The sequence below is a fragment of the Mytilus californianus genome, unplaced genomic scaffold (assembly GCF_021869535.1).
Source record: "Mytilus californianus isolate M0D057914Y unplaced genomic scaffold, xbMytCali1.0.p SCAF_4, whole genome shotgun sequence".
NCBI lineage: Eukaryota > Metazoa > Mollusca > Bivalvia > Mytilida > Mytilidae > Mytilus > Mytilus californianus.
In genome coordinates this window covers 45,142,832-45,167,983 of record NW_026262690.1, presented here as the reverse complement: position 1 = coordinate 45,167,983, position 25,152 = coordinate 45,142,832, and the positions used below count along the sequence as shown (strand labels likewise).

At 31.4% G+C, this 25,152-nt stretch overlaps 1 protein-coding gene across 1 annotated transcript in view; it reads right to left on the bottom strand.

Moving 5' to 3' along the window:
* Positions 1-1,378: 1,378 nt before the first annotated feature.
* The window catches only part of LOC127738095 (transmembrane protease serine 6-like), a 43,833-nt gene continuing 20,059 nt past the window's right edge, over positions 1,379-25,152 (bottom strand). The window contains exons 6-10 of the mRNA XM_052249197.1: positions 13,790-14,015; positions 8,892-9,151; positions 6,038-6,183; positions 1,765-1,849; positions 1,379-1,504 (exon numbers count right to left, since the gene is read on the bottom strand). Coding sequence (XP_052105157.1) covers positions 1,431-1,504; positions 1,765-1,849; positions 6,038-6,183; positions 8,892-9,151; positions 13,790-14,015 — 791 coding nt within the window. The 3' untranslated portion in view covers positions 1,379-1,430. The remainder of the gene's footprint in view (positions 1,505-1,764; positions 1,850-6,037; positions 6,184-8,891; positions 9,152-13,789; positions 14,016-25,152) is intronic.

The following is a 25,152-nucleotide window of genomic DNA, read 5'->3' as shown; positions in this document are numbered from 1 at the left end:
CTGAGGTTTCATAAATGGTGTTACAAAAATTTGATATATTTAGGTATATACCGACGAGTCTTTTGGTAGACGAAACGCACGTTTGCCGTACAAAATTATAAGCTTGGTATCTTTGATAGGTTTTTTGCTCTCCCAAGAGAACATAGTCTTCTGGGTAAATATAGCAGACCATCTCTACTAATTTGCAGCATCAATGTGAATTAGTTGGCAACCAACGGGCAATAAGTTTGTGACGACCATATAACGAAGGATTATCTCAATCGTGCACAAAAAAAACCCTGTTTGAGTCCCTAGTTTGACCATGTACAAAATGACTCAATATCAACAGTCTCTCCAGTTACGCATGAGTTAAGAGAAATAAACTCATACACAAATGCTGCTGGAATATTGCTACATAGGAACAGGCAGTTCAAAATTGTTTCCAATCCATTAAGAAAGTACATCATTGTTAACAAAGGTACCATGAGGAGGAGCAAAAATCCCAACTAAAAATTACAAACTCTGCAACTGTTTTGCGAAGAAATAATTATATATGGAGAGGTAAATAGGATTTAAAAAACGACTTAATCGCCAGGAAAATATTTTCAGTTATTTTCAGTCATTCCATTGGTTAATATAGTCGAGCGTTTGATTTTTCTCAGAATTTATGGACTTCCCTTTTTTTAATTTACCTTGGAGTTCGACATATTTTAGCTGATAGCAGATGGCACAGTCTTCTATGGAGAACTCGGACATTAAAATATTTATAATCACGATTGTAGGAAAAAAAAACGAATTCGAATGCGAATTGATTGCAGATAAACATGAAAAATACGCGAATAGCCGTTTGGTTTGCTCGATATCCGTTCCTTTTGAACATAGTCTAATACCGTTAAATCGAATATGTATGTAAAATGATATTCCTGAAGGTTTTTTTTACTTTGAAACGACCCTTCCATTTCACCTGTAAACTGTAGGTGTTATTAGTTCATGTCGATAGTTATTGAAAGGATCTATTACAAAACAACGCATAATAGTATTGAATATATGATACAAGATTTTTACCACATGTGTGATGAAATATTCAGATTTTTCTGTTCTCCTGAAAAAGATCCGAATTTCATACTGCTGATGGCGATAGCGAAGATATTTGAACAACACATGCTTTAGAACTTGTATTGGCTATTATTTAAAGTTTTATTAATAGGCAGTTGGTTGATTACTTGTCTGGGAGTAAGCATGATGATCCGACTTAGAATGATCCATTTAAATCTTGTTGTAAGTATTGTGTATTATATAACTTTGATACTTGCTGAAGTATAAATTGTACTTGCGTAATAAGTAACAGCAAAAATCATTTTCTAGTAAAAGTGTATGTATTGATTTTAAATCGTGTCTGATTGTTTGCAAATCTTGGCATGTTGAAAACGTTTTTAAGTTTAACATATTTATTACAGTGTCATTTGATTCCTTATCCAGCTGACGAATTTGAACACATTGGCATATACTCCAGGCAGATCGGGTTCTGAAAATTCAAATGAAAAGCTATGAAATAAATAATGTTTTTTTGGTTTAGTATGGAGTACTAACAGTTTTTGCTTTAATCTAATACTGTTAACCTCTCATTTTCCTTTAGTGCAGGTATCAGACTACTAAGCAATAATTACAATTAATTTTTTGATACTTAAACATAATAAACAAATCAAATGTTTTTTTCATACAAATAATAATATAAAAGAAGAAGAAACCATAGTAAAACATATAATCATAAACACGAAGTCTTACGTGCGCAATCAACTCCCCAGGATACAAGTCCTTGTAAATACCAGGTATTACCAAGTTTACACATCAATGGACCACCACTATCACCCTAAAAGAAACAAGTGCGTTTAGAAACGCATATATCTATAATTATATAAATTTTACAACAAAGTAGACTAATAGGACATATTCAATAAAGTTAATCACACATATGAGCGGATAACCAGAAGCCACTCAACATTAAGCGCAGACTAACTGATCAATATTTAGAATTCGATATAAAAACATATGCAATAATGATGTATCTGTCTATCTCATAAATTCTATCCTTACACTCAATTATTTCGATGCATTTCTACTACTGTTACAAATACGTCTAAGATTCATATAAGTATATCTGTGTAGGTTTGTGTGTATTGAATGTCCTGCACACCTGTTATCACCGCTATTCAATGAAAAAAAAAATTATCGTAGAGCTAAATTAATTCATCTTATTATCTACTCGTCAATCAATTCATATCATATTTATTATTACAAAAATCCAGAAAGAGAACACCATCGGCCTGATTTATAACAATGTAAGAAAAACAAATACGACAAAAACCTACGGCCTGATTTATAACAAAGTAAGAAAAATAAATATGACATACAGCAAACTAATGACAATAACTGTTTTGTGTCATTGTTCGTTATGGTCATGGTGTTGACTGTTTATTTTTTATTGGATTATGAGATTTGAATGCCTCTTGGTGTTTTCTTTGCCTTTTTTTTATTACAACTTTAGTGGATTAAATGTTCTGATCTGTTTTTAATAGATAATCCATAATAAATGCCTTGTATCCGTGCAAAAGATGTTTTATTAAAAAACTAGAATTTTGCATAGTACTCTTGGCCAATAAAATTGTAAGATTTGATGTTTTTTAATTGTGAAGAATGAATGTGAATCATGTTTTTCGTCATCGATTATCCTATTATTAAGACCTATTTACAGATCATAATAAAGAATTTCTATAAATGAGTTACAACTGCTCCGAAACACATTTACAGCTTGAACAGATTATTGATTGAAATATTTAAACAAAAACAAAAACAAAACAAAACAAAACAAAATGAAAAAATAAGTTAGAAGTTTAGTGGTACAGTAAAATTGGTCATGTTAATGTTATTATTTGATTTTTTACAACAACAACAAAAACACGGAAAAAATTAAAATTAAATTTAACCTTTATCTTTAGGTATTATGCTTACCAAAAACTCAGATTACTGTGTTTGAAGATTGAGGAATTTCCAATATACAAATACAATAAAAACAGGAAATTTAATAAATTTTGAATTTTATAAAAAAAAAAGCATTTTATTTGAACATTTAAATTTCAGTTAATTAAGTAGTATTTGATATAAAGAGCTGGAATACAAATGGCTATGGAATACAATTTAGTTGTAACTCAGATTTTGAATTAATACTTCGAGGGTATGGTAAAATGTATTTTAAGAAAAACTTATTATAAAATATTTGAACGGTTAACATGGTTCAACATTGCTATATGTTAATCTGCTTAATTTTTTATGTCTATGTGTGATGGTTCTCTACTTAATTACAATAATGAAGGCCCTAAATAAAATCTTTCTTGTTCATATTTTCTTAATTTTTTATCCAAAAAAAATCCTGACCAGTTTTGGAGAAAAACAATCAGATATTGCAGTACGCCTAAAGCCTGAATGATGAAAACCTGTAATTGAAGTGAAATAAAACTATGCGTAACCTTTGCTAAAGAAATGTATGGATTAAATTAAGTTGACAATTATCTAATTTAAACTATAAACTTGCAAAATAAGAGTTTATCGATTTGATCACATGTCATTTCACTCGATCCCTGTCTGCACTTGAAATAAAGCGGACTGATTCCAGCACATCAAAAAATTAATCTCAAACGGACACTTCAACTACCGTAGTACTTGCAGTTATCTCAAAGCCCAATTTTAACTAATGTAAAAACCAATGTTTCAGCAGACTGCTATGTCAATCAGTTTACTTCCGACGGGTTTAGTTTAAAAACGTCATAAGTAGACTTAGGAAAAACATGACCATATACAATGCAAAAATATTAGTTCCGACAGTGTGTATGGTCATATAAATTAATATATATAAAATTGAGAATGAGAACGGGGAATGTGTCAAAGAGACAACAACCAGACCAAAGAGCAAAAATTCTTGGGGTTAAACATGTTTTGTGATCTCTCAACCCTCCCCCTTTACATCTAGCAAATGTAGAATAAACAAACACACAGCAATACGCACAGTAAAACTCAGTTTAAAGTAAGTCCAAGTCCGATTGATTTAAACATGGATAAAATTAAATGATTTATTATGTATTAAACTAAAAATATATGTAAAAATCAATGATTGTACCGAAAAAGACAATATTTAAAGTTCTCACAACAATACACACTTCAACTTTTAATTAAGTTTATTCAAAGGAAAAATAAAATGACATAAATGGTATCCAAATTAACGATCAATATAACATCAACTGAAAAGTTAGGATGCGATATACCGTTTAAAATAAGATGTCTACAGATACGGCAAAACTTCTAAATAAAAAATATATATTTATGAGCGTTTTTGATGAACATAATAACTTTTTTTAGGGTAAAGAACCCCCTGACTATATGATTTTAGTCTTACTTCAGACACGTGCATGGCGAATCGTCTCCTTTGTTGTAAATTTCAGCAAATATTGATAACTAGAAAAAGGGCAATTGGTGATGTTATTATATCTTTATAATGTTACTTCCGTGGGATAGGTATTCGCAGTAGAACTAGAAAATTCTGGATTATATTATGCAAATTATTTACAGGTTAACGGTATGTGTTACTTAATTTTTTTTAGTCAATGGAATTCAGACGAATGTTTACTAAGTATTGTCAACACGGATTGATTACAATATATTATGTTGTCCAGGAAAAAATAAAAGCTTTTTAATACAGTCTCAGTCTATCTAGCATATTTATTTTCCTTTAACAAAAGAAGGTTTTATACGAAATAAAGCATATACATTTGCATTTAGAGTTTTCGAAAGACCATTCTGATGTACGTCTTTTCGTCATTGTTCGTTGTCATGTTTTTATTGGTAAAACTACATATATAAATAAATCATTGTATATGGTATAATTACGGTATAGGTCCAAAGTACATCAGCAAAATCAAGACAAATACATATAGTTGGTTTTTTGAATCATTTGACAAAGTTATGAATGAATAATAATGGTAAAAAAACTAGGGAGTCTGGACTGGGAAGATATTTTTATTACTTAAAAATTTACTTGTATAATTATTCTATTAGTCGGAGCCAGGGCTTCCAGCAGAAATACGCTCTTTGCAATGCTTTATTTTTATAAAATATTATTTTTTCAATAAACAAATTTTCTTTAAGATAATTTTTTAAAACTATAATATTTACTTGTCCACTTTTTAAACTGTATATATAATACTTTGTATTAATATTATGAGGTTTCTTATGTAGTTTTTTTCGTTTTTTTTAATATCCCAAATAAGACTATGTCTAATTTAAGTAGTAGTTCAATTGTTCTTTTTTGTGAAGTTGTTGTCGGTTTTTATTTTACTTTGAAAGTTTGATTGCCCCATTGTATATTCTCACTTTTTTACGAGTGTGGGTGTGTGAAACCCTGACTTAAAATTTTACCAGTGATACAAAAATAACATTTATTGAAAACTATAACGTCACTACAAACTTACGATTTTGCATTCCTTAGCTTTTCTTTTTTTTGAAGAAGCGGTTGTTTTATAAATGCAATGGTCCACAAAATAAACGACTAAAGGTCACGTTAAATATATCTCAGTGGTTGACCATTACTTAATTGAAATACTTGTAACTATGTGATTCATCAGTGACTCTCGAATCCAAAAAGTTAAAAAGACAAGGTGTCGTTTTCATATGCATTTAAGTTCGTTAAAGGTTTTTAGACATTGATAACTTCGTGAAACCTCCATATACTTATACAAAACTTGGACAAACGTTTCATCAATATTCATTGAATTTCACAAAGCTTGGTCAGAAGTTCAAGAGATAGGTGCTTTTTCATTTTTTCGTTTTTTCTTTTCCATTTCTGTTTTGTATTACACAAAATGATGTGGTAGTGTTTTGGTAAGAAACAAAACATGTTAACCCTGACGGCAGCAATTGAAAGCGAGACTCAAGGTTCCGTAAAACACTTTTCATTTTTGTATTTAAATCGAAACAGATTGTTTAAGCACATTTGCGCTTTGACTCTAACCTGACAAGCGTCATTTTCTCCTTTCTGAAATCCGGCACAAAACATGTAGGGTGTAATCTGGTCTTCCAGGTCTTCGGTACCGTTACATTTATTTGTATCAACTATCGGCATTACAGTATTTTTCAACTTATCTGGATGCTGAGATTCTGAAAAAAAAACATGTGCTTAAAGGTTAAACTTTATTGCAAATTTCTAAACTATTACAATCGCCACAAAAACATAACAGATAATACATATCAAGCGTTTATTAAGTCGTCTGTACCTGAAACTGGAACGATAAAGATTTCTGATAGACTAATGGTTAACGCATTAATTCAGTCTTAAAGACGACACTAGAAATGTTAAGTAGACACGGCTAACCCATGTTCACCATGCTGAAATAGGTTTATCGAACATTCCATTTAAGTTACTGAAAAATAAACAAGTCATTCAATATAAAATCAAAATTTCAGAGCCTTTGTATGAGTGGAACACTTTTAGGGCAATTCTAAACATTGGACAAGACTTCCTCTAACTCTTCAGTCATGCCTGGGTTTATATTGTCAACATAATTGTTGCAAATTAAAAAAAAACAACAGATTTTTCTACATCTCGATCACTAAGTTCTATCCAAAATTAAAAAAAAACGAAGTTTATATTCATTATAAAATAAACATTATCCATTTCGGTGAACATATTGAATAATTGAATCGATGATTCAAAATGTTTAATCCATGACAGAAAATTTATTATTAACAAGTATGTGTTACTATTTACATTTTTATAAAGAATTTCACTATAGTCAAGGTTTAATATATCTTAATATATGATTTTTGTTCTACTCCAAAAATCAAATAACTATTGTCCCGCTTTATTTCAAAGGTTGTCATATCATCGTTAAAATCTCTGCAAAGCGGAACAACAAAGTTTATTTATAATCTTGATGATGGTTGTTTATTTTCACCTTTTGATACCTGGTGATAAATAGGAATTGAATTAATAAACTGTTAATTAGGATTATTACTACAGGATGAAAGTGATGAATGTGTTCGCAATAGACAGCATTGAATATAACTATGTATTCATCCTTTGATTCATCATTGTATAAGTTTGAAAAGGGAATTTTGTTGGATTTCATTTCAGCGTATTGTTGCTAAATTAAAAGAGATTTGTCAGTCTTAATGTATTTACGAAGATTTTATATCTTATTAGTTGTCCTCATAGAGGTATTGACAAGTCGGACCAGCAGCAACACATTTCAATTCAAATGTATTTAGATGCGGTTTTGAAGAATTTTTAAAGAACGAATTGCATGTTCATGTTTTTTCACTTGAAAAGTGTCTTCATAGACGAGATCGAAAATACAGTTATAGATGGGATTGTCTTGGAATCCCTTGTAGCTTTACAGACTACGCAAGACCTCATTTTAAACTTCTGTTTAAGAGTTAAGGTTCATCTGCCTCAACGTACAAACTAGTGAGGTTTTGAAAGTCCCACTACTCAGACAAACACCTTGGTGATTTACAACATCCAAAATTTGCTTGTATGATTTTTTTGCCGAACCAAACACTATGGCCATGATCTAACTTAGACCATACTAGAGATCTATACATATTCAACTTATATTGATTTGTATGTATAAATTTGCTAGTTATACCAAAGCCATTGCTAGCTATAACTTGCAAACTATATAAAGGTTGGATATATTGATTTTTTGAATTTAAATATGGTAAAGAAAGAGTATTTTTTTTTATTAAAAATAGAGACAACAAATTTCGTTTCATCGACCATTCATATAAAAATAATTAAAAAAAAAAACACTGGATCAAGATGTAACCCCGACTTTTTTAGATGTCGAACGTTTAAAACTTATAAAGCCCACTTGTATATTTTACCATGGTATAATTATAATATCATTAGAATATATTTTTCATATTGAGAGCTCTGTCATGTGTTAGAAAGTCATCAACGTATAATGAATTTGTAATATTGCCTTTAAAACAGACTGTTAATTTTGATACTGAAGGAACACTCATCTCCTGATCAGAGATATCAGACATGATCGAATAGACTCTAACATAAAAATTCCTGTAAGAGAGAAAATTTGCCTTTCAACCTCATGTTTTCCATGTGTTTATAAGTTTTGTCAGGATAAAAAAAGTTTTACACCACATTCTCATTCTTCGTATAGCCATTACAATTGAATGATTCAAACCGAAGAAGATGATCAAGGGAACATGGACCATATCAGATTCACACTAACCGTTACTTTGTAACCTACTTGATCAAGGCGATATGTTCAAACGTTTTGCAGACACCTATAATGGTTTACTTTTATAAATTTTGACTTGGATGGAGAGTTGTCTCATTGGCACTCATACCACATCTTCTGATACCAATGTAAGAGCAATTGGTTATTTATGAAGATGATCCGTATGAACTTTGTTTAGTTTTGGAATAGGCATGACGTTGATGTTATTTCAGCTGTTAAAGAGCTTCAATTGTTATTTTCCCAAATGTTTCACTTCAAAGTCCAATTTAAGGTTTTCTATTTATCAGCTTATTTACGAAATAAAGTAAAACGTATCAGATGAATAAGATTTAGAAAAAAAAAATCACCAAGCTTGTTAGAAATATTTGTATATAGTTGTTCATATTTTTTACATTACCTCGTTGATGGAGTGGCAATACCCTTGCTCATTCAAATTATTTATGCGGTCAACTTGGAAAGTTAGGACGAGTCTATTTCCATCGGCATATTTATGTGGAGATGTTCCCATGCAAACCTTCCTATTTTAATGCACATATGATTATTTTTAAGAGAGAAAACTGTAAGTATGTAATAATAAGAATGTTAAAGGACAAAAGTACAAACCTTGTACATCTCCCCACCCAGCCACAACACATTCATCTCTCTCAGTTGGTTCTCTTATTGGTAAACAAATTGGGGTAACATAGGCGTTTATTGTCATCGGCTTATCAAATTTGATAATAGCAACATCTTTGTCGAGAATATTGTCTCCAAGATTTGGAAACTTCACTATTTTGATAATATTGCGAGGCTGATTATTGGCTTCATTTGTATCTTTCGAATGACGTCCCCCAATAGCCTTCCAATCTTTTGGGTTTTCTGAGCTGAAAATATTAATCCAAGCTTAAATAGAAAAAATGAAATGTTGTCAATTTTCAAACAAGAAGGGATGGCAAATTAATAATTGGTGACTAGTGATTTGTTTTACTTTTCAATGAAGTATACGCCTAAAATAATTTCTCCACTCTAACAACTTCGAAAGTGTGTGTATGTGTGTGTGGTAAGGATTTGGTTATGGCTCGTTACCCCTCTTGTTCATTTGTATTTAATTTGAAAATAATCAGTATACCTAATTTGACATGCGTCGCAATCTGAATGAATGTAAATTTTATTTTGTGAATAATGTTTTGCAAAAAGATGTAAGCAAAGAGAAAAATGTATTTTATGAATCATTTAAACTAGTCTAGAGACGTTTATTTTTTTAGATTTAAAACGAACACTTAGAAAAAGAAGAAAAAATATGTTAACTATTTAAACATATGGCCTTAAGAGACCTAAAAATAACAAACAATCCATTCAAAGTTTGTCAATTTTGCCTGAGGTACTTGGAATCTAATTTAAAAAAATCATAATTCATATACGGACAATTTAAGAAAGGTATCGTATATATAAAGTCAATACCGAAGCAATTAAATTCACCTGATAAGACTAAGAACAAATGGAAAAATTCATCAAAGATACCAGGCTCAGAATTTGTGACGCTATTTGTGCTTTTCGTCTACATAAGACTCATCAGTGACACTCGAATCAAAACAGTCTGAAACTAAATCTAATACGAAGTTTAAAAGCATTAAACACAGAAAAGCCAGACTAAAATCTCAACTTTCCAATTGTCAACTTCCCGTTTCTCATCAGAAACATACCCTCTGCACCATCCTATGGCGTTGTATCCAAATTAATACGTTACACTCTTTCATATTCACACTATACGGACTTAATTAACAGGGGCGTGCCCCAAACACAAAAACTGCTCCAACAGAGTCATTAAATCGACTGTTATCTCTACAGTTCACAAGTTGTACGGTCATCATTGCGAAAAACTTGAACAATACGCTGTGTTAGTGGTTTAATTCAATAGCGACATGTTTTCGCGGTATTAGATCTTTAGATACCAGTATGGTCGTCTGATCTGTAATTTATCAGATCATTTTTCTATTCCCGATTGTGACATTTTGATTGAGTGTGGATTCACATGGCTGGCGGGCGAAGCTAGCATAGCAAGAGACGCCTATGCTATCGACGCACCCGGTCTTGCTCCCTTTTGAGTTCATGCTATTCCCTCAGTGTCTGTTTCCTTAATTGGTCTTTCTTAAATCGATTTACGAAATTCGAATATCGTTAAACTACTCTCGCCTTGTTCTAGCATTCGTCGTGTTTAGCCGAGTTCATTTTGTTTTCATAAAAACCCCGTGTTTATGTCGAATGAAACTGGTTTATTAGGTCTTTCCACTTTTCTGTGGAAAGACCTATTGTTTTTGTTCTGATTATTATTTTTTTTTTTCTTCTTCCGCCACTTTTATTTCTTGCGTATCAATTTTGTTTCGCAAGATGTCGCTTAGATGTGTGGTATATGATATCGAACAGTTTATGCGCCTTTGAAATTCACCCTGCGTGACTGAATACTTTTCTTTGTAGGAGTTATCTCCCCGAACACTGTTTTCCTTGTGACTGCATCTCCTCCGTAACCGTATAAGAAAGCGACAAATTTATTTTACCAAATGGCTCCCTATATCCTCAGGATTTTTTGTCCAATTTTGACCGAAGCCATACGAAGACTCCAAATGAGAGTTATTTCCCCTAATGCATTTGAAATAAGTGATATGCATTTGTAACTGGTAAACCATAAGTGATAGAGACCTAGGGTCTGTTGATTTGAGGTCCTTGGTCCTAAAGAATAGAAAACTAGGTCAAGGTCAAAGGTCAAGGTCATGTTGTGATTTTTTACATTAAGTACATATCGCTTCTTCCTATCAAAGAGTTATAGATATCGACAAAACAATTTAACCAAAAAGTTTGTCGCGACACGTGTTTACTAGAAATTTTTGGTCGAAATGGTACGCGTCATTTTATTGCAGGGTCAATGTCCCTGTTATGGTCGAATCAAAAAATTACTTATCAAAACTTCAAACTTTGCAGCTATCATGTTGTAAATGTTTCTTATCTCAATTATGAACCACAGTCTACCACTACACTCCCCCCCCCCCCTCCCTTTTTTTCAACTGATTTTTTTTTAAGTTATCCCATTTCAAAGAAAAGAAGATCGCGTTTTAGTCCCGTACATTATACTGTAAAATGCTAATCCTTCTTATGTACAAATTTCTTTCTGAAATAGAAATCCATCCCTGCAAAAATCTGCTCCAATTCATGTATTTTCTGAAATTAATCGATGAGACACGTGCGGTCCGCTTGATTGCGAAATTAAAATCAATGTATTACTGAAATCCTACAATCAAATTTCTAAACATGCATTAAAATACAAATCTGTGCTCCCGTAAACATGTGTACGTAATATGTATCCGACATCAATGACCTGTACAAAATAAAAAACAATAGTTATCGTGTTTCTTTGATCAATACACATGTGATCTGTTCAACGGTCTCCCCTGAAAAGAAATTAATATTAACTCCAGACATATATATTCGGGGGTCACGTGATCTCACAACATCATCTCGCGCGCGGACCTAAATTTAGAATAAAACATTGCATATCCAAATAAGGAAAATAAAACTTCCAAGATAAAATTTACTCCGTTTTCCTACAAATTCAATCAAAATGCATACACAACAAATAGATGAAAAATGGAAGTCCGAAGTAACATAGAAACTAGAGAAAATTTATAAACGAATGATGCTAGGATCAATTTTTATGAGGACATCTCAGGCGTCCGTTTAGCTGTGCGGGATGTCTAAGTACGCAGTCACGTTCGGTCAGAACATAGGCGTTATTTAAGTTAGCTGCGTCGCACAGAGAAAGTGCCATGCAATCAATCAATCAATCAATCAATCAATCAATCAATAAATCAATCAATCAATCGACCGACCGACCAACCAACCAACCAACCAACCAAAAAACCAATTAATCATGTTTCGGAGGGGAAAGACCGTTTAACAATTGTTTTTAAAACAATTGATTTATATTTGTTTTAGTTTTGCTATTTTAATTAGATATTATAACCCCTTTTCTTTTTTTATATTTAAACACCTCCTTACACTTTTACTTGAATCAAATTGTCGGTGTATAAAACTCCGCACTGTTAAATACAAGTCCTATCTGAAACTTGATTATTAATCCATATGTCTAGTTCATCTAATATATCATAAAAAAAAGTTCTCTGAAAACTATATTTAACAAAATTTGGTTAAAAAGGCTTTTTAATGACAGTACAAAACATTTTAAAGTTATGAATAAGTTGTGGACTTATCGTAAATTTAAATACATTTCAAAATTAGAAGAAAATATTTAAGTTGTGGTAATTAAAATGGAAAAAGATTGTTAACTGAATTAAGTGTAAGCTCACATAACCTCATTATTGTCACATAACCTCATTATTGAGAAGGGAAGATATTGTAACTTGGATATTAGTGAAAGAAAATGTAATTTATGTATAAATTCTGTTAAAGATGAAATCAAGTTTTTTTAATTCAATGTCCATGCTTGTCAACAATACGTAAACAATACTTTGATCAATTAAATAATAATAATAATAAACATTCTTGTAAACTTTCTGATGAAAACACTTTAATTTGGCTTTTAAGCAATGAAGACACAGACATCATATATATAAATCATAAAATTTTAAAACAACTGTCACGAGAAAGAGATGCCCTAATGAATAATTTACTTAATAGCTATTCCCCTTTATTATCATTTTAATTATTGTATGAAATTTTTGTGTTTCAAGTGGAATCCATATTGCTAGTTTTTATGTTTTTATTCACCAGTATACATATCTTATAAAGTTCTTTTCTTTTATAAATGTATATATGTTGAATGTTTTAATCTACTAGATCGTTAAAATCATGTTTAGCATTATATGTTTTGTCTGGTAGCAATAATTAAACTGTGATTAATCTGCCCTTATACGGGCACTGTGATTAGTTAATAAAATTATTTGTATTGGTATTTGAATTTGTACAGTGTTCATACGACATCAAAATGAGAATATATATTTTTTTTACCTATATCTATTCAATACTGACTGTTTAGGTCGGTTTTAGTCATATATCTCCTAACGTATCACTGTTTCAAATGTTTAGGTCTGAGCGTTCATGAAGATGATAAAACCATAAAAGCACTTGGACGCACGAAATCTATTAAGTGTTTGTTTCAATTTCTTATGATTTAACAATAAAAATTTAATGATGTAATCAGAAGTTATAGTGCTTGACAATATTTTGTCAGGTAAACGAATACGGTCTCAAAATGATCAATTGACATTATAACCCCCCAAATCCGGTCTTAAAATGAACAACTGAGTGGTTTTTTCTTTAAAGCGAAAAAAAGATTTAATGAAAATAATTTATAATTATTTATCATAAAATAAACATCATTGTTTTGCTTATTAATTTTCACGCATGACTTTATCTTTTGGAATTGCTATATTAAATCTTACTATAGACAACATGTAGCTTACTTATTTCATCTTTAATCAAATATATCATAACATCTGTTTTAAACTTACCTCAAAAAGCAATGGGAAGCCGTAAGTGCAAATGATTCTGACAGTAAAGCAGCTCCACATTCATGGTTGAAAGTTTTACCCCCGTCATCGGAAAGCCGCAATTGCACAGCCCAAGGCCATGAGTGAGCAGGTCTAACATCACATCCTCCGACTATTCTTAAAGCTTCTAGTTTAGGACAATCTGGTCTTTCTAGTTTTGGTTGAATTTGTTGAATGCCACATGATTCTGTTGATGTTTGATAAAGAAGCATACACAATTGATACTATATTTCTGACGTAAATTTGAAAGTACACGATTAACTGCAACTAAAAGGTCATTATTAGTAACCTCATAAGAAATAGAATTAAAGAATTGGTACGGTCTTACGTGGTTTATATATCCAAAATCGTTCGCTATGCCGGTGTCTGTAGTGACGTTTTGGAATTCAATGATTGTAATCTGTGTATTACTCGTAAATTATCAAGTCAGGAATTTTGTTAAAACAAATTACTTAAAACCTTTACTAAATTCTTCATAAGAAACAAAGATTTGGTTGGTAGTTTCGCTGTACTTGTAGAAAACTTGTTTCAAAGGGAATAACACATCCTAATTCTTACGGTGATTTTGTTTACCGATCCCGGAAGTTTAGATACAATCCGGGTAAACTTATCAATCCTTTAAAACACGGTAGGTATAGTGTCCGGCTAGGATCGTGGTTTTTCGAGTGATTTGATCGGGCTTTTTCGAGTGTGACCACTTTTTTCCGAGTGAATATGATAAAAAATGTAAACAAACAGACTTCCTTTCTGACAAGACGTGATATAGAAGCTTGAGTTTAATATACAAGGATATACGAGGTGTGTTAGTATTTGAGATAAAAAGATATTATCAATCCGACATTATTTTTCGTTAAAAAAGTTGAATTTAGCCTTACAATGCTTTTATTCCAAAAAACAGAATAAAGCCATTTTTATACACATACCAATGCAAATGTCGATGGAAATGCATACATGGAATCCATATATCCTTAGATATACAGACACTTTACAAAAAATCTTGTTGTTGCATTGAAAACGACATTTTGAGACTAAAATCATTTCTATGTGTTCGGGTTTTTTCGAGAGCAGTCCGGGCTTTTTCGAGTGCGTCCGTGTTTTATCGAGTGATTATACAAGTTTCCTATAGCTTAGAATGTTATGTGTCAATGTATTTACGTTTAAAAACAATAAAAAGGGCTAAAATTATGTACTTTTTAAGGCACGAAACCAATGCATTCATCAGTTTGATAAAGGTGTACTAACACTTACACTTTATAAAAAAATATCAGTCATTTGTATTTATTGTTGTTTGTCACATCTTATAAATTACATGTACAGTATGTACTAATGATGTCAACAATATAATGTAAGCATAGACAATTTGGATCGAGACGTACGTATAAATAGTGAATTAAGCTGACGAATTATTCATTTCATTGTTAACTATATATGAAATTTAATTCAGATTTTATTGTCAATGGGAATAAAAACTGGTTGGATCAAGTGTGTGAATAGATTTTGTTGTTGTTATTAATGAAGTTTTTTTTGTGGGGGCAGGGGGCTGACCTCTTGTAATAGAATATTTTTTATTACATATAAAAACGAAGATTTGGTATGATTGCCAATGAGACAACTCTCCACAAGAGACCAAATGACACAAAAATTAACAACTCTAGGTCACCGTACGGCCTTCAACAATGAGAAAAGCCCATACCGCATAGTCAGCTATAAAAGGCCCCGAAATGACAAATGTAAAACAATTCAAACGAGAAACTAACGGCCTAATTTATGAACAAAAAAATAAGCGAAAAATAAATGTGTAACACATCAACAAACGACAACCACTGAATTATAGGATTCTGACTTGTGACAGACACATACATACAGAATGTGGCGGGGTTAAACATGTTAGCGGGATCCCAACCCTCCCCCTAACCTGGGATAGTGGTGTAACAGTACAACATAAGTACGAACTATAAAAAATCAGTTGAAAAAGGCTTAACTCATCAGATTGATACAAACAGAAATACATCTAACAAAAACAAGGCATTTATCTGATTCTTCTTTGCTGTCCAGTAGGTTTCTTATTCCGTTTTTAATAAACAGCTGCGCCCGTCGCGTTTTCAAAGAATAAAGTTCATTCTCGTATGGTTGTGGCTTATTATATACATTTTGTATTTCTTGCACGAATAAACATTTCTCATATCACACTGCACGGAGTGTGATACGAAAAAGTGATACGAAAATTTGCGTAAATTTGATTTGCTTATCCAGCATGATAAGACGATATTACGCCATTTCTATTGGCTATTCGTTAGATCATTGATGACCATCAAAGGTTACGACGATGTACATTTCATGTGCAAAATATTAGACGAAATCTTTAGTTTGACACAATGAGAGTGTTGACCATAAGACAAATACGGTTAACAACTTGTGAAAATGGGGTATCGCTTGATATCAACTCTTGTTATTTAATTCAAGTAAGTAAGTAAGTAATTTCCTCTCTTTATTTAATTCGAATAGTAATAATAAACTCGCTTCGTTTATTATTATATTGAAATTAAATAACTCGAGATGATATCAAGCGATATCCATTCTCACTCGTTATGAAACCTTTATATAATTTCTCAATGTCAAAAAAAAAAAAACTAAAAGGGAGGTAACCATAATCTATATAAAGCAGTCACCAAAGTTTCATGAAAACTCCTCAAAGCACTTTAAAAATATTGTCTGAAAACAGTAAAATCACCCCTTTTTAGCTCACCTCGCCCCAAAGGGTCAAGTGAGCTTGTCTCATCACTTGGCGTCCGTCGTTGTCCGTTAACTTGTACATTGTGTCGTCCCGTGATGCTCGGATATGTACGTCTAGAGTTTTAATTGCCGTTGAACAGATCAAAATCTGAGCAGCTGAATAACTGTATTTTAATGTTAAGGACAGAGGATCATGTGCAACGCAAACATTTTTTACAAAAGTATTTTTCTCTGAAACTTATAGACCAAGCTCATGATACATAGAGATAACTGTAAACAGCAAGAATGTTCAGTAAAGTAAGATCTACAAACAAGTCATCATCACCAAAACAGAGAATTTTGTCATGAATTCTATTCTTGTCTTTAATGTAGAAGAGTGTCCTTTGTTTAATTTGCACTGCAGCACATAGACCAATGTGAGTGACACAGGCTCTTCAGAGCTTCTAGTTTATTTAATAAAATCCAATAACTCGGAAACGTAAAATCTAAAATTTATAAAATTCGAAAGAGAGGATACCTCAATAGGAATAAACAATTCACCGAAGTTTCATCTAGATTGGTTACAGCGTTTTGAGTTATTGTCCGACATGCTGACGACGGACGGACAACGGTATACCGTAATACGTACCGTATAAAAACTCCGAGGTTCACCACGAAAAATATATTAACTGTGACAACAAAAATACCATAAAATGAAGTTGAAAAGATTATGAGTCCCCTGCACTATGTTCTAAAGACCTTTTTATAAAGGATCCAATAATTTCTAATTTAATACTGGAATGTTGTGGTAGAACGTTTTCCGTATAGAAAATTTGCATTAAATTGAAAAAGGTTAATTTTGATCAACATAGTAATATGTTTTTGTGATTTATTGAGAATATATGATATTTTCATTCATTAAATCACATTTATAAACTAGAAAAGTCATTTTTTAAAGTCAAGAATACCTTTTTTCTTATTAAAATTTTCGTTAAAAAACCCGGACCATTTGTTTAAAAACCCGGACGGTTTCACAGTTCCTCTCGAAAAAGCCCGGACAATAACAAACATTGAATTTATTGGTTAAATACAAGGAAGTTGTGCTTCTCTGTTACTCAAAACATGTATAATATTTAAAATAAGATGGGTAGTCAAGTAAAAAACTATTATAATTACAAATTAGCAGTTAATTGACCTGATCGCATGTTTTATCACTCGAAAAAGCCCGATCTGCACTCGAAAAAATTGGACAGATTCACTCGAAAAACCACGATCCTAGCCGGACACTATACCTACCGTGTAAAAGGGCACAAACTACGATTTAAACAAAAAATTAAAATACGATTTCTTTTTGTTTTAAGTATTAATTAAAGCGGAATTTTGATATAGTATTTCGTATTAAGCAGTCAGTTTGGCTCAAATTTGTCAGAATAAGCTCAAAAACATTGGTAATGTATTATTTACTTGCAAGTCAATAATTTAACCTGATTTAATCCGTATTCATTTGACCTTCAATTTAACCTATAACATGAAATCGAACAGACCTAGAAAAATCCAATTGTACGTGTTACCTATCTATTTACATTTGTATTTATACAATGTATTTATATCGATTATATGACCGTCGAGTCTTCGGATGTCATCTCGATGGTTAATAAGATGGCGTCTAGACTAAATTACACACGAAATGCTGATACATAATCGAGTCAATGCATTGTCAATTGTTTATTTTAGACTTTTTGTAATTTGGATATACGTCTTAGTATGTTATAAATCATTAACAAGAATTAGACTTATGTCAATGAACGTAAATTTGACAGCTAATGCCCCTTTAAATAACTTATTCTAAAAGGTTACCAATTCAACATCATAATTGGGTCTTTGAATATTGTTTTTATTGACATGAATATTGATTTTGTTATCAGTAAATTAAAACCATACTAAAAATTATTGTTGTTCACATATGCATATTCACGGTACGACAATCTGTCAATACCTACATTTTGGCATTGTACAAGATCATGTTTTCTTTGACTGTTAATGACAACTTTACACTAAATCCATTGGATGGTTGATGTGTATTGATTGATATTTTAGTCTTATATACATGATTTTTTATTAATTTTTAAATTGGCTTTGAACTACCTGTCAGTAACTACTAGTACTCTCAGATCTGTACTTTTGGTGTCTTTTTTTGTCGTGAGGGATGTATAAATACCCTGCAACAGCCGGTCTGTGTTTTTGTCAGATGTTTTTCTGCTTTGTATCAATCTCATTAGTTAAGTCCTTTCCATCTGATTTTAATAGTTTGTTCTTATGTTGAACTGTTACACCACTAGTTTAAACATATTTTATTGTTCAAAATGAACAAACGGATTGGTACAAGTTTTTCAACTTATTAACGTCTTCTCCAATACATACATAAATATGAACATGAATGAACATTACATATATCTGACTTTAACATATGATAATTTTAAGTATGAAGATATAAAAAAAATACATAGAAATTTGAAGATTCGAATCAAAAGGTAAAAAAACAAAAAACAAACTCCAAGGAAAACTCAAAAGGGAAAGTCCTTTATCAAATGGCAAAATTAAAAGCGCAAACACATCAAACGAATGGATTTTTTCCAGTAAATATAACGAATTGAGTGCGTCTATTCTTAAAATACAAACACACCGAGCTGTGTAATATAAAATATGTTAGTGTACATGACAAGTCATGTGTGTGAATTGCTTTAAATACAAATAACACACGCATAGTTAATGATTGGATACATATTAAGTTCCTTTTCTTGTGCCGGATTAAGATGAAAAACAGAAGTTAAACTACACATATTTGTAAGTATCAATTTTATATCTTTAATCAAAATGCATTGATATACATTAATAAGTTAAATCATGTTCAAGTAAGATTTGTTACAGAAATAAGGTTATCAAAGTTGAGAAACACGCTTGGTACTTTTTATATCATTTTCGTCAGAACCCAAAGACTCATCAGCAGATAACGATAAATCAATTGTAATATTGACAGCAAAAACATTGATTTTATTTAGCATTAAAAGCCTTTGTGCTGAAAAATTGTTACAATATAATAAATAATGTTTAGCATCCTCATTGATAAAGCCATACTAATTTTGCATTAAACAAATCAGATTGAAGTGTGCTACACCGGTTTCGAAGCCTTGCATGTAATATAGATAGTAAGCGATCTCCAGAGTAAAAATAGCTCTGAATTTTTTTTTGTATACTTATAGTATAAAATATGCAATTTGCTTTTAATAATGAAAATGGAGGAACCTGTCTAATAATAATGTCTAAAGTGTTCCACAATGTTATGGGGAATAAGACTGTTGATAAACCGATAAAAGATTCACTGGAATAGTGATATTGTGTCTGTTTCGCAAATTATAGTTATTAATATCAGATACAAATTCTGGAACCAAGTCATGCAGATAATCTGGAGCCTGATTGTTAATAATTTTATAAAACATAACTCATTTTTTTCAACCTCCTGCCTTACGCTTAATTTTCCCATCCCGTCTCCCTGCAAATAGTGTTGCGGCTAACATAACTTGGTAATCCAGTAACTATACAAGCAGCCTCGATTTGAATATTTTCTAACCGATCAGAATTTATTTCCCCACAGTTATCCCAAACTTATGAATACTCAAGTATTGGACGAATAAAATTCATATAATTTTTTTCCAAATATTCCCATTTTAGTCTAAATTTTAGTTTGCGTAAAACATTTATCTGCTTCGTAGTTTTCTCGATCAGTTTAGGGAACGACCATTTAACTTCAAAGGGTGGGTTATAGTTTTACCCTAAAAATAAAACATTGTGGTCAAGCAGATGACAAAAAAAAAAATAAAAAATATTCTGAATCCAGATTTTCCCCATACCTTATAGTGTTGAATTTTGAAAAAAAAAATCTGAAACAGACAAAAAACCATACCCCCCCCCCTTTTTGAAGTTAAATGATTGCTCCCTTATCAACATGCTTATTCCATTTACAATCAAAACTAAATATGACACCTAGATGTTTGTGTGCATTAACTGGTGTTAATGTAGCACCTCCAAAATCAAAAGTAATATCACTGTGTATATTTCTCAAAAGATCTGTAGTAATTGATTTTTTTAAAGTGATTTCATCACGATCGCCATTAATGACATATAGGTTAACAAAAATCCAATAAAGAATATGACCCACAAGGGTGACTGGGGAATAGAAGTATCGTCACCATTGGTCTTCCTCCGACCGGCAGTAAAACCCTTGCTAAAGTGGGGCGTCCGTTTGGCTGTGCGGGATGTACGCAGTCACGTCCGGTCAGAATGGGGACGTTAAATCCGATGCCTCGTGTAACGAGAGTACCACGCTCTTTGCACGTTAAGAACCCTTGCAACAACTCTTTGAGGGGTCCGTAGGTGACCTGTTGCAAGGCTAAATTTCTGTCCCTATCCAATATACCCTCATTTCCCGTGGCAGTCTAAATTTCTCCGACCTTAATCCCGGAAGCCCCTATTACAGAACCTACATATTGTATTTATTGTTAATTTGTTCTCGTTCTGAATATGCATGAAATATTTGCCACTGGACGTTAAGCAACCAACAATCAATCAATCAATAAAGAATATGTTTACACGTGTGAAATATGTTCTTTTGTAAAATCTGACAGTAAAAATGACAACAACAATATCATTCAAGATGATCACAGTGAATCGTCATGCCCAGAATACCATGATAATTATACTTAACCCAGATAATGAACTTGACATTTCAGATTTTAAAAAATCTTTTGATATTTTAAATCACTCAATTTGATTATCAAAATTAGGAATGTATAAATTCGATACTCTTTCTTTTAAATGGTTCAAATAGTATTTATCAAACAGGTCTCAAAAAGTAAAAATAAACAACAAGTGAAGAAGTAAAATTTGGTTTACCGCAGGGCAGTATTCTAGGCCCTTTATTATTTCTTATATATATTAATGATCTCCCACTTCAACTAAATCATACAAAGTCTGATGTGTATGCGGATGACATAACACCTAAATACTCCTCAAGTTCCGTGAATGTTATATGTGATAAACTTAATGACGAGATAGCAATTTTTAAAATATGGTGTGAAAATAATGATATATTAAATTTAAAAAATCCAAATCTATGTTAGTTGGATCACATAGGAAGCTTCAAAGCTTACAAGAAACATTAAAGATAGAATACAGTGGAATTCTTTTACAAAATGTTAACAGTGAAAAATTACTTTGCATTTTTTAAATCGATAATTGTCTTTCATGGAATCAACAAATAAACAAAGTATGTACTGTATTTTCAACTAGACTAGGTTTATTAAATCGATTGAAGCAATATATTCCACAAAAAGGTTTATGTTTATCTTATAATTGATATCTACTTCCTCTCTTTGTTTATTGCTATACATTACGGACAGAAACAAGAAATACAAATATGGAAAAATGTTAAAATTAAAAAAAATTCTTAACAAAGCATATGATACACCATCAAAAACTTTATTCAAACAATTAGGATGGTTAACTTTTCAAAAAATCATCATATATGACAAAGGAGTATTAATGTATAAGTGTGTAAATAGTATGGCACGTGATTATCTGTGTCAAATATTTAACAATAACCAAAATGCCAATGCAAGATATTCTTTGCGTTCATCAGAAAATAATAGTATTTTCATACCACGTCCGCGAACAAATTTTATGAAAAAGACATTTCAATATTCCGAAACTGTTGTTTGTAACAGTATTCCTGTAGAAATAAAAAAGATAAAAAAGATAGAACATTTCAAACAAAGGTATCATAATTTCTTGTGTTTAGAACAAAAAAGCTGATTATCTGTATAAATAAGAAGATGTGGTATGAATGCCAATGAGAAAACTCTCCATCCAAGTCACAATGTATAAAAAAGTTAACAGTCAAAATTCGGCCTTCAATACGGAGCCTTGGCTCACACCGAACAGCAAGCTACAAAGGGCCCCCAAAAAATTCAAACAGGAAAACCAACGTCTAATTTATATAAAAAAAAAACGAAAAACACCAATGAACCACACCAGCAAACGACAACCACTCAGCAACAATCTCCTGACTTAGGATAGGTGCATAAAATGCAGCGGGTTAGATTTATATACAACACATGTAAAACCAACGAAATAATGATTATCATGGAATTTATCTTATAGTCTAAAAATCCATATATTTTTCTTGTACATCTTTAACGAAAGATGTTCATGAAACGTTACACTTAATATAATTTGTATGATTTTCACCATTTGTTTTGCATAGTCAGTTGTACTAACTGATTTTACTCTCTTTACAAAAAGTATTTATTATTATTATTACTATAATTGTTTACTCAATAGTTAACTTAGATTGCACACTACACACTAAAGAAATAGAAAGTGGTGAGGGTAAGAACCATCATCAAGCAGAAGTGAGCAAAACCTGTATAATGCAATGTAAAGTTGAAGACAATGATGATATGCTCTTTTGTAGCAAATGTGCAGGCTGGGTACACAATATCTGCACAAACTTATCAGTATACCAACTTTACAGTCTTGTCAATTCAAACAGAAAATTTACCTGTAAAAGATGCATTAAAGTTACAAACGATTTTATGGATAGACTCACTTTTTGTACAAGTACTCCTAAGAAAATATGTACTGAAAAAGCATGCCAAACAGTAAAAAATCACAGAACAAATATTATTTTACAAGACAAAGTACTACAATATGATTTTTTCACTGATTGTGATAAAACATATCTTAGCATACATGGTCAACCAAAAAGAAAATTCTTGACAGCTGACTTAGTTCATCTTAGCTATGAAGGCACAAATGTATTTGTGAGCAATATTAAGTATGGTATCAAAAAAAGCTTTAAATATCTTCGGTATAAGGGAAGACCAGAAAGCATTTACAAGCAGACCCCGGGGAGGTACAGCTTAACCGTTTTTTAGAAGAAATTATAACAATGAGTACCCTGAATACATGTATGGAAGACAACAGGGTGGTTACATGAGAGGTTATGGCCAATTTAATGGCGACGGCCCATAGGCACAGATAAATTTTTCTGATTCAGTGGACTAATATTAATGCATTCAAAAATAAATTATTTGTAAAGGAGCAGATTATTTTATATTATAATGACACATGAGCCTTACAGAATGTGTTAAAAAATCACTTACTTAGGAGGACAGTGCATCAGGTACATTTTCATATGCCAAAGAGGATTTAAATAAAAGGGGCATGAAAGCATATTTAAGCTGAAGACAGTGCTCCGAGAAAAAAACCAAATATTACTACTATTTTAAATTTATTTAATCTAACAGTGAGGCCAATACTTTTATAAGGATCAGATACTTTGGGATACAAATCATCCAAACAATTTAAAACTGACCCTAGACACTTTATTATAAAAGAAATTGACATCAATCTCAGTTGAAAAAGTACAAATTTTGCACTTGGTGTTAAAAATAAATCATCCAACTTCGCCAGTAGAGGTGCACTAGGACGTAATCCAATCAGTATATATGTTTTTTTTAACACGGTTAAATATTGGTGTTATCTAAAAAATATTTGAGATAAAAACAGTATATTATATAAAGCTTTTTACGAGTCTATTATAATGGATTCAGAAAATAAAGGATCCTATATTAGTAAACTAGAAAACTTTTGTCTTATCTGAAACTTGATTATTTATTCCATATGCCTAGTTCATCTAGTTATATTATAACAAAAGTAAAAAGTTCTCTAAAAACTATATTTAACCAAATTCAAAAAGGCTTTTTAATGATAAAACAAAACATTCCAAAGTTGGCAACAAGTTTAGAACATATCGTAAATTAAAAAAACGTTTTCAAATTAGAACAAAAAATATTTAAATTGTCAATATAGCGAAACTATAAACAACTGTCATACAAGTGGTAGATTTAGCTAGCTATACAAAGGGGTTTAAGCCATCATTTTCTTCGGAAAATGCCTGTACTAAGTCATTGATAGCGTTTCATTTTGTAGTTGTTACTTCCCCTTTTTGAATTTTGCATTGGAATCGGTATTTTTGTTATACTTTTTTAGAAGCAAAAAGATCAATAAACATAACCGATTAGATCCAAAACTGGTTAAATTGTGATGATGAAACTGGATACAGTGATCCTTTTTGTTAAAAAAAATATTTTGCGATCTGTAGTTTTATCTTTCGATACACCCAAACACAATTTCGTCATACAAGCGGTACCAATGATTTTATGATACACATTTGAAATGTGGAATGTGAAATTTGACATCCAGTTTTCAATTTCACTAGAACACACCCGCGAAATCGCGGGCATTTAGAGCGTGTTTGCAAGTATGTAAACTGTTGCAGGATGAATTTTTGTAAAAGATTTTATGTGTTTAAGATTACACAGAGTTTTGGTAAATTTACAAACAACCCTTAATTCCTAACTTGATTACATACAATGTTTTGGGTACCTGAGCTACAGGAACCGGTATCAAACATTCCTTCGGTCCCTGGAAGCGATAAAAATCCGATTTCTTGGGACCCCTGGAACCGGTATATATAATAATGTTTTTATTTA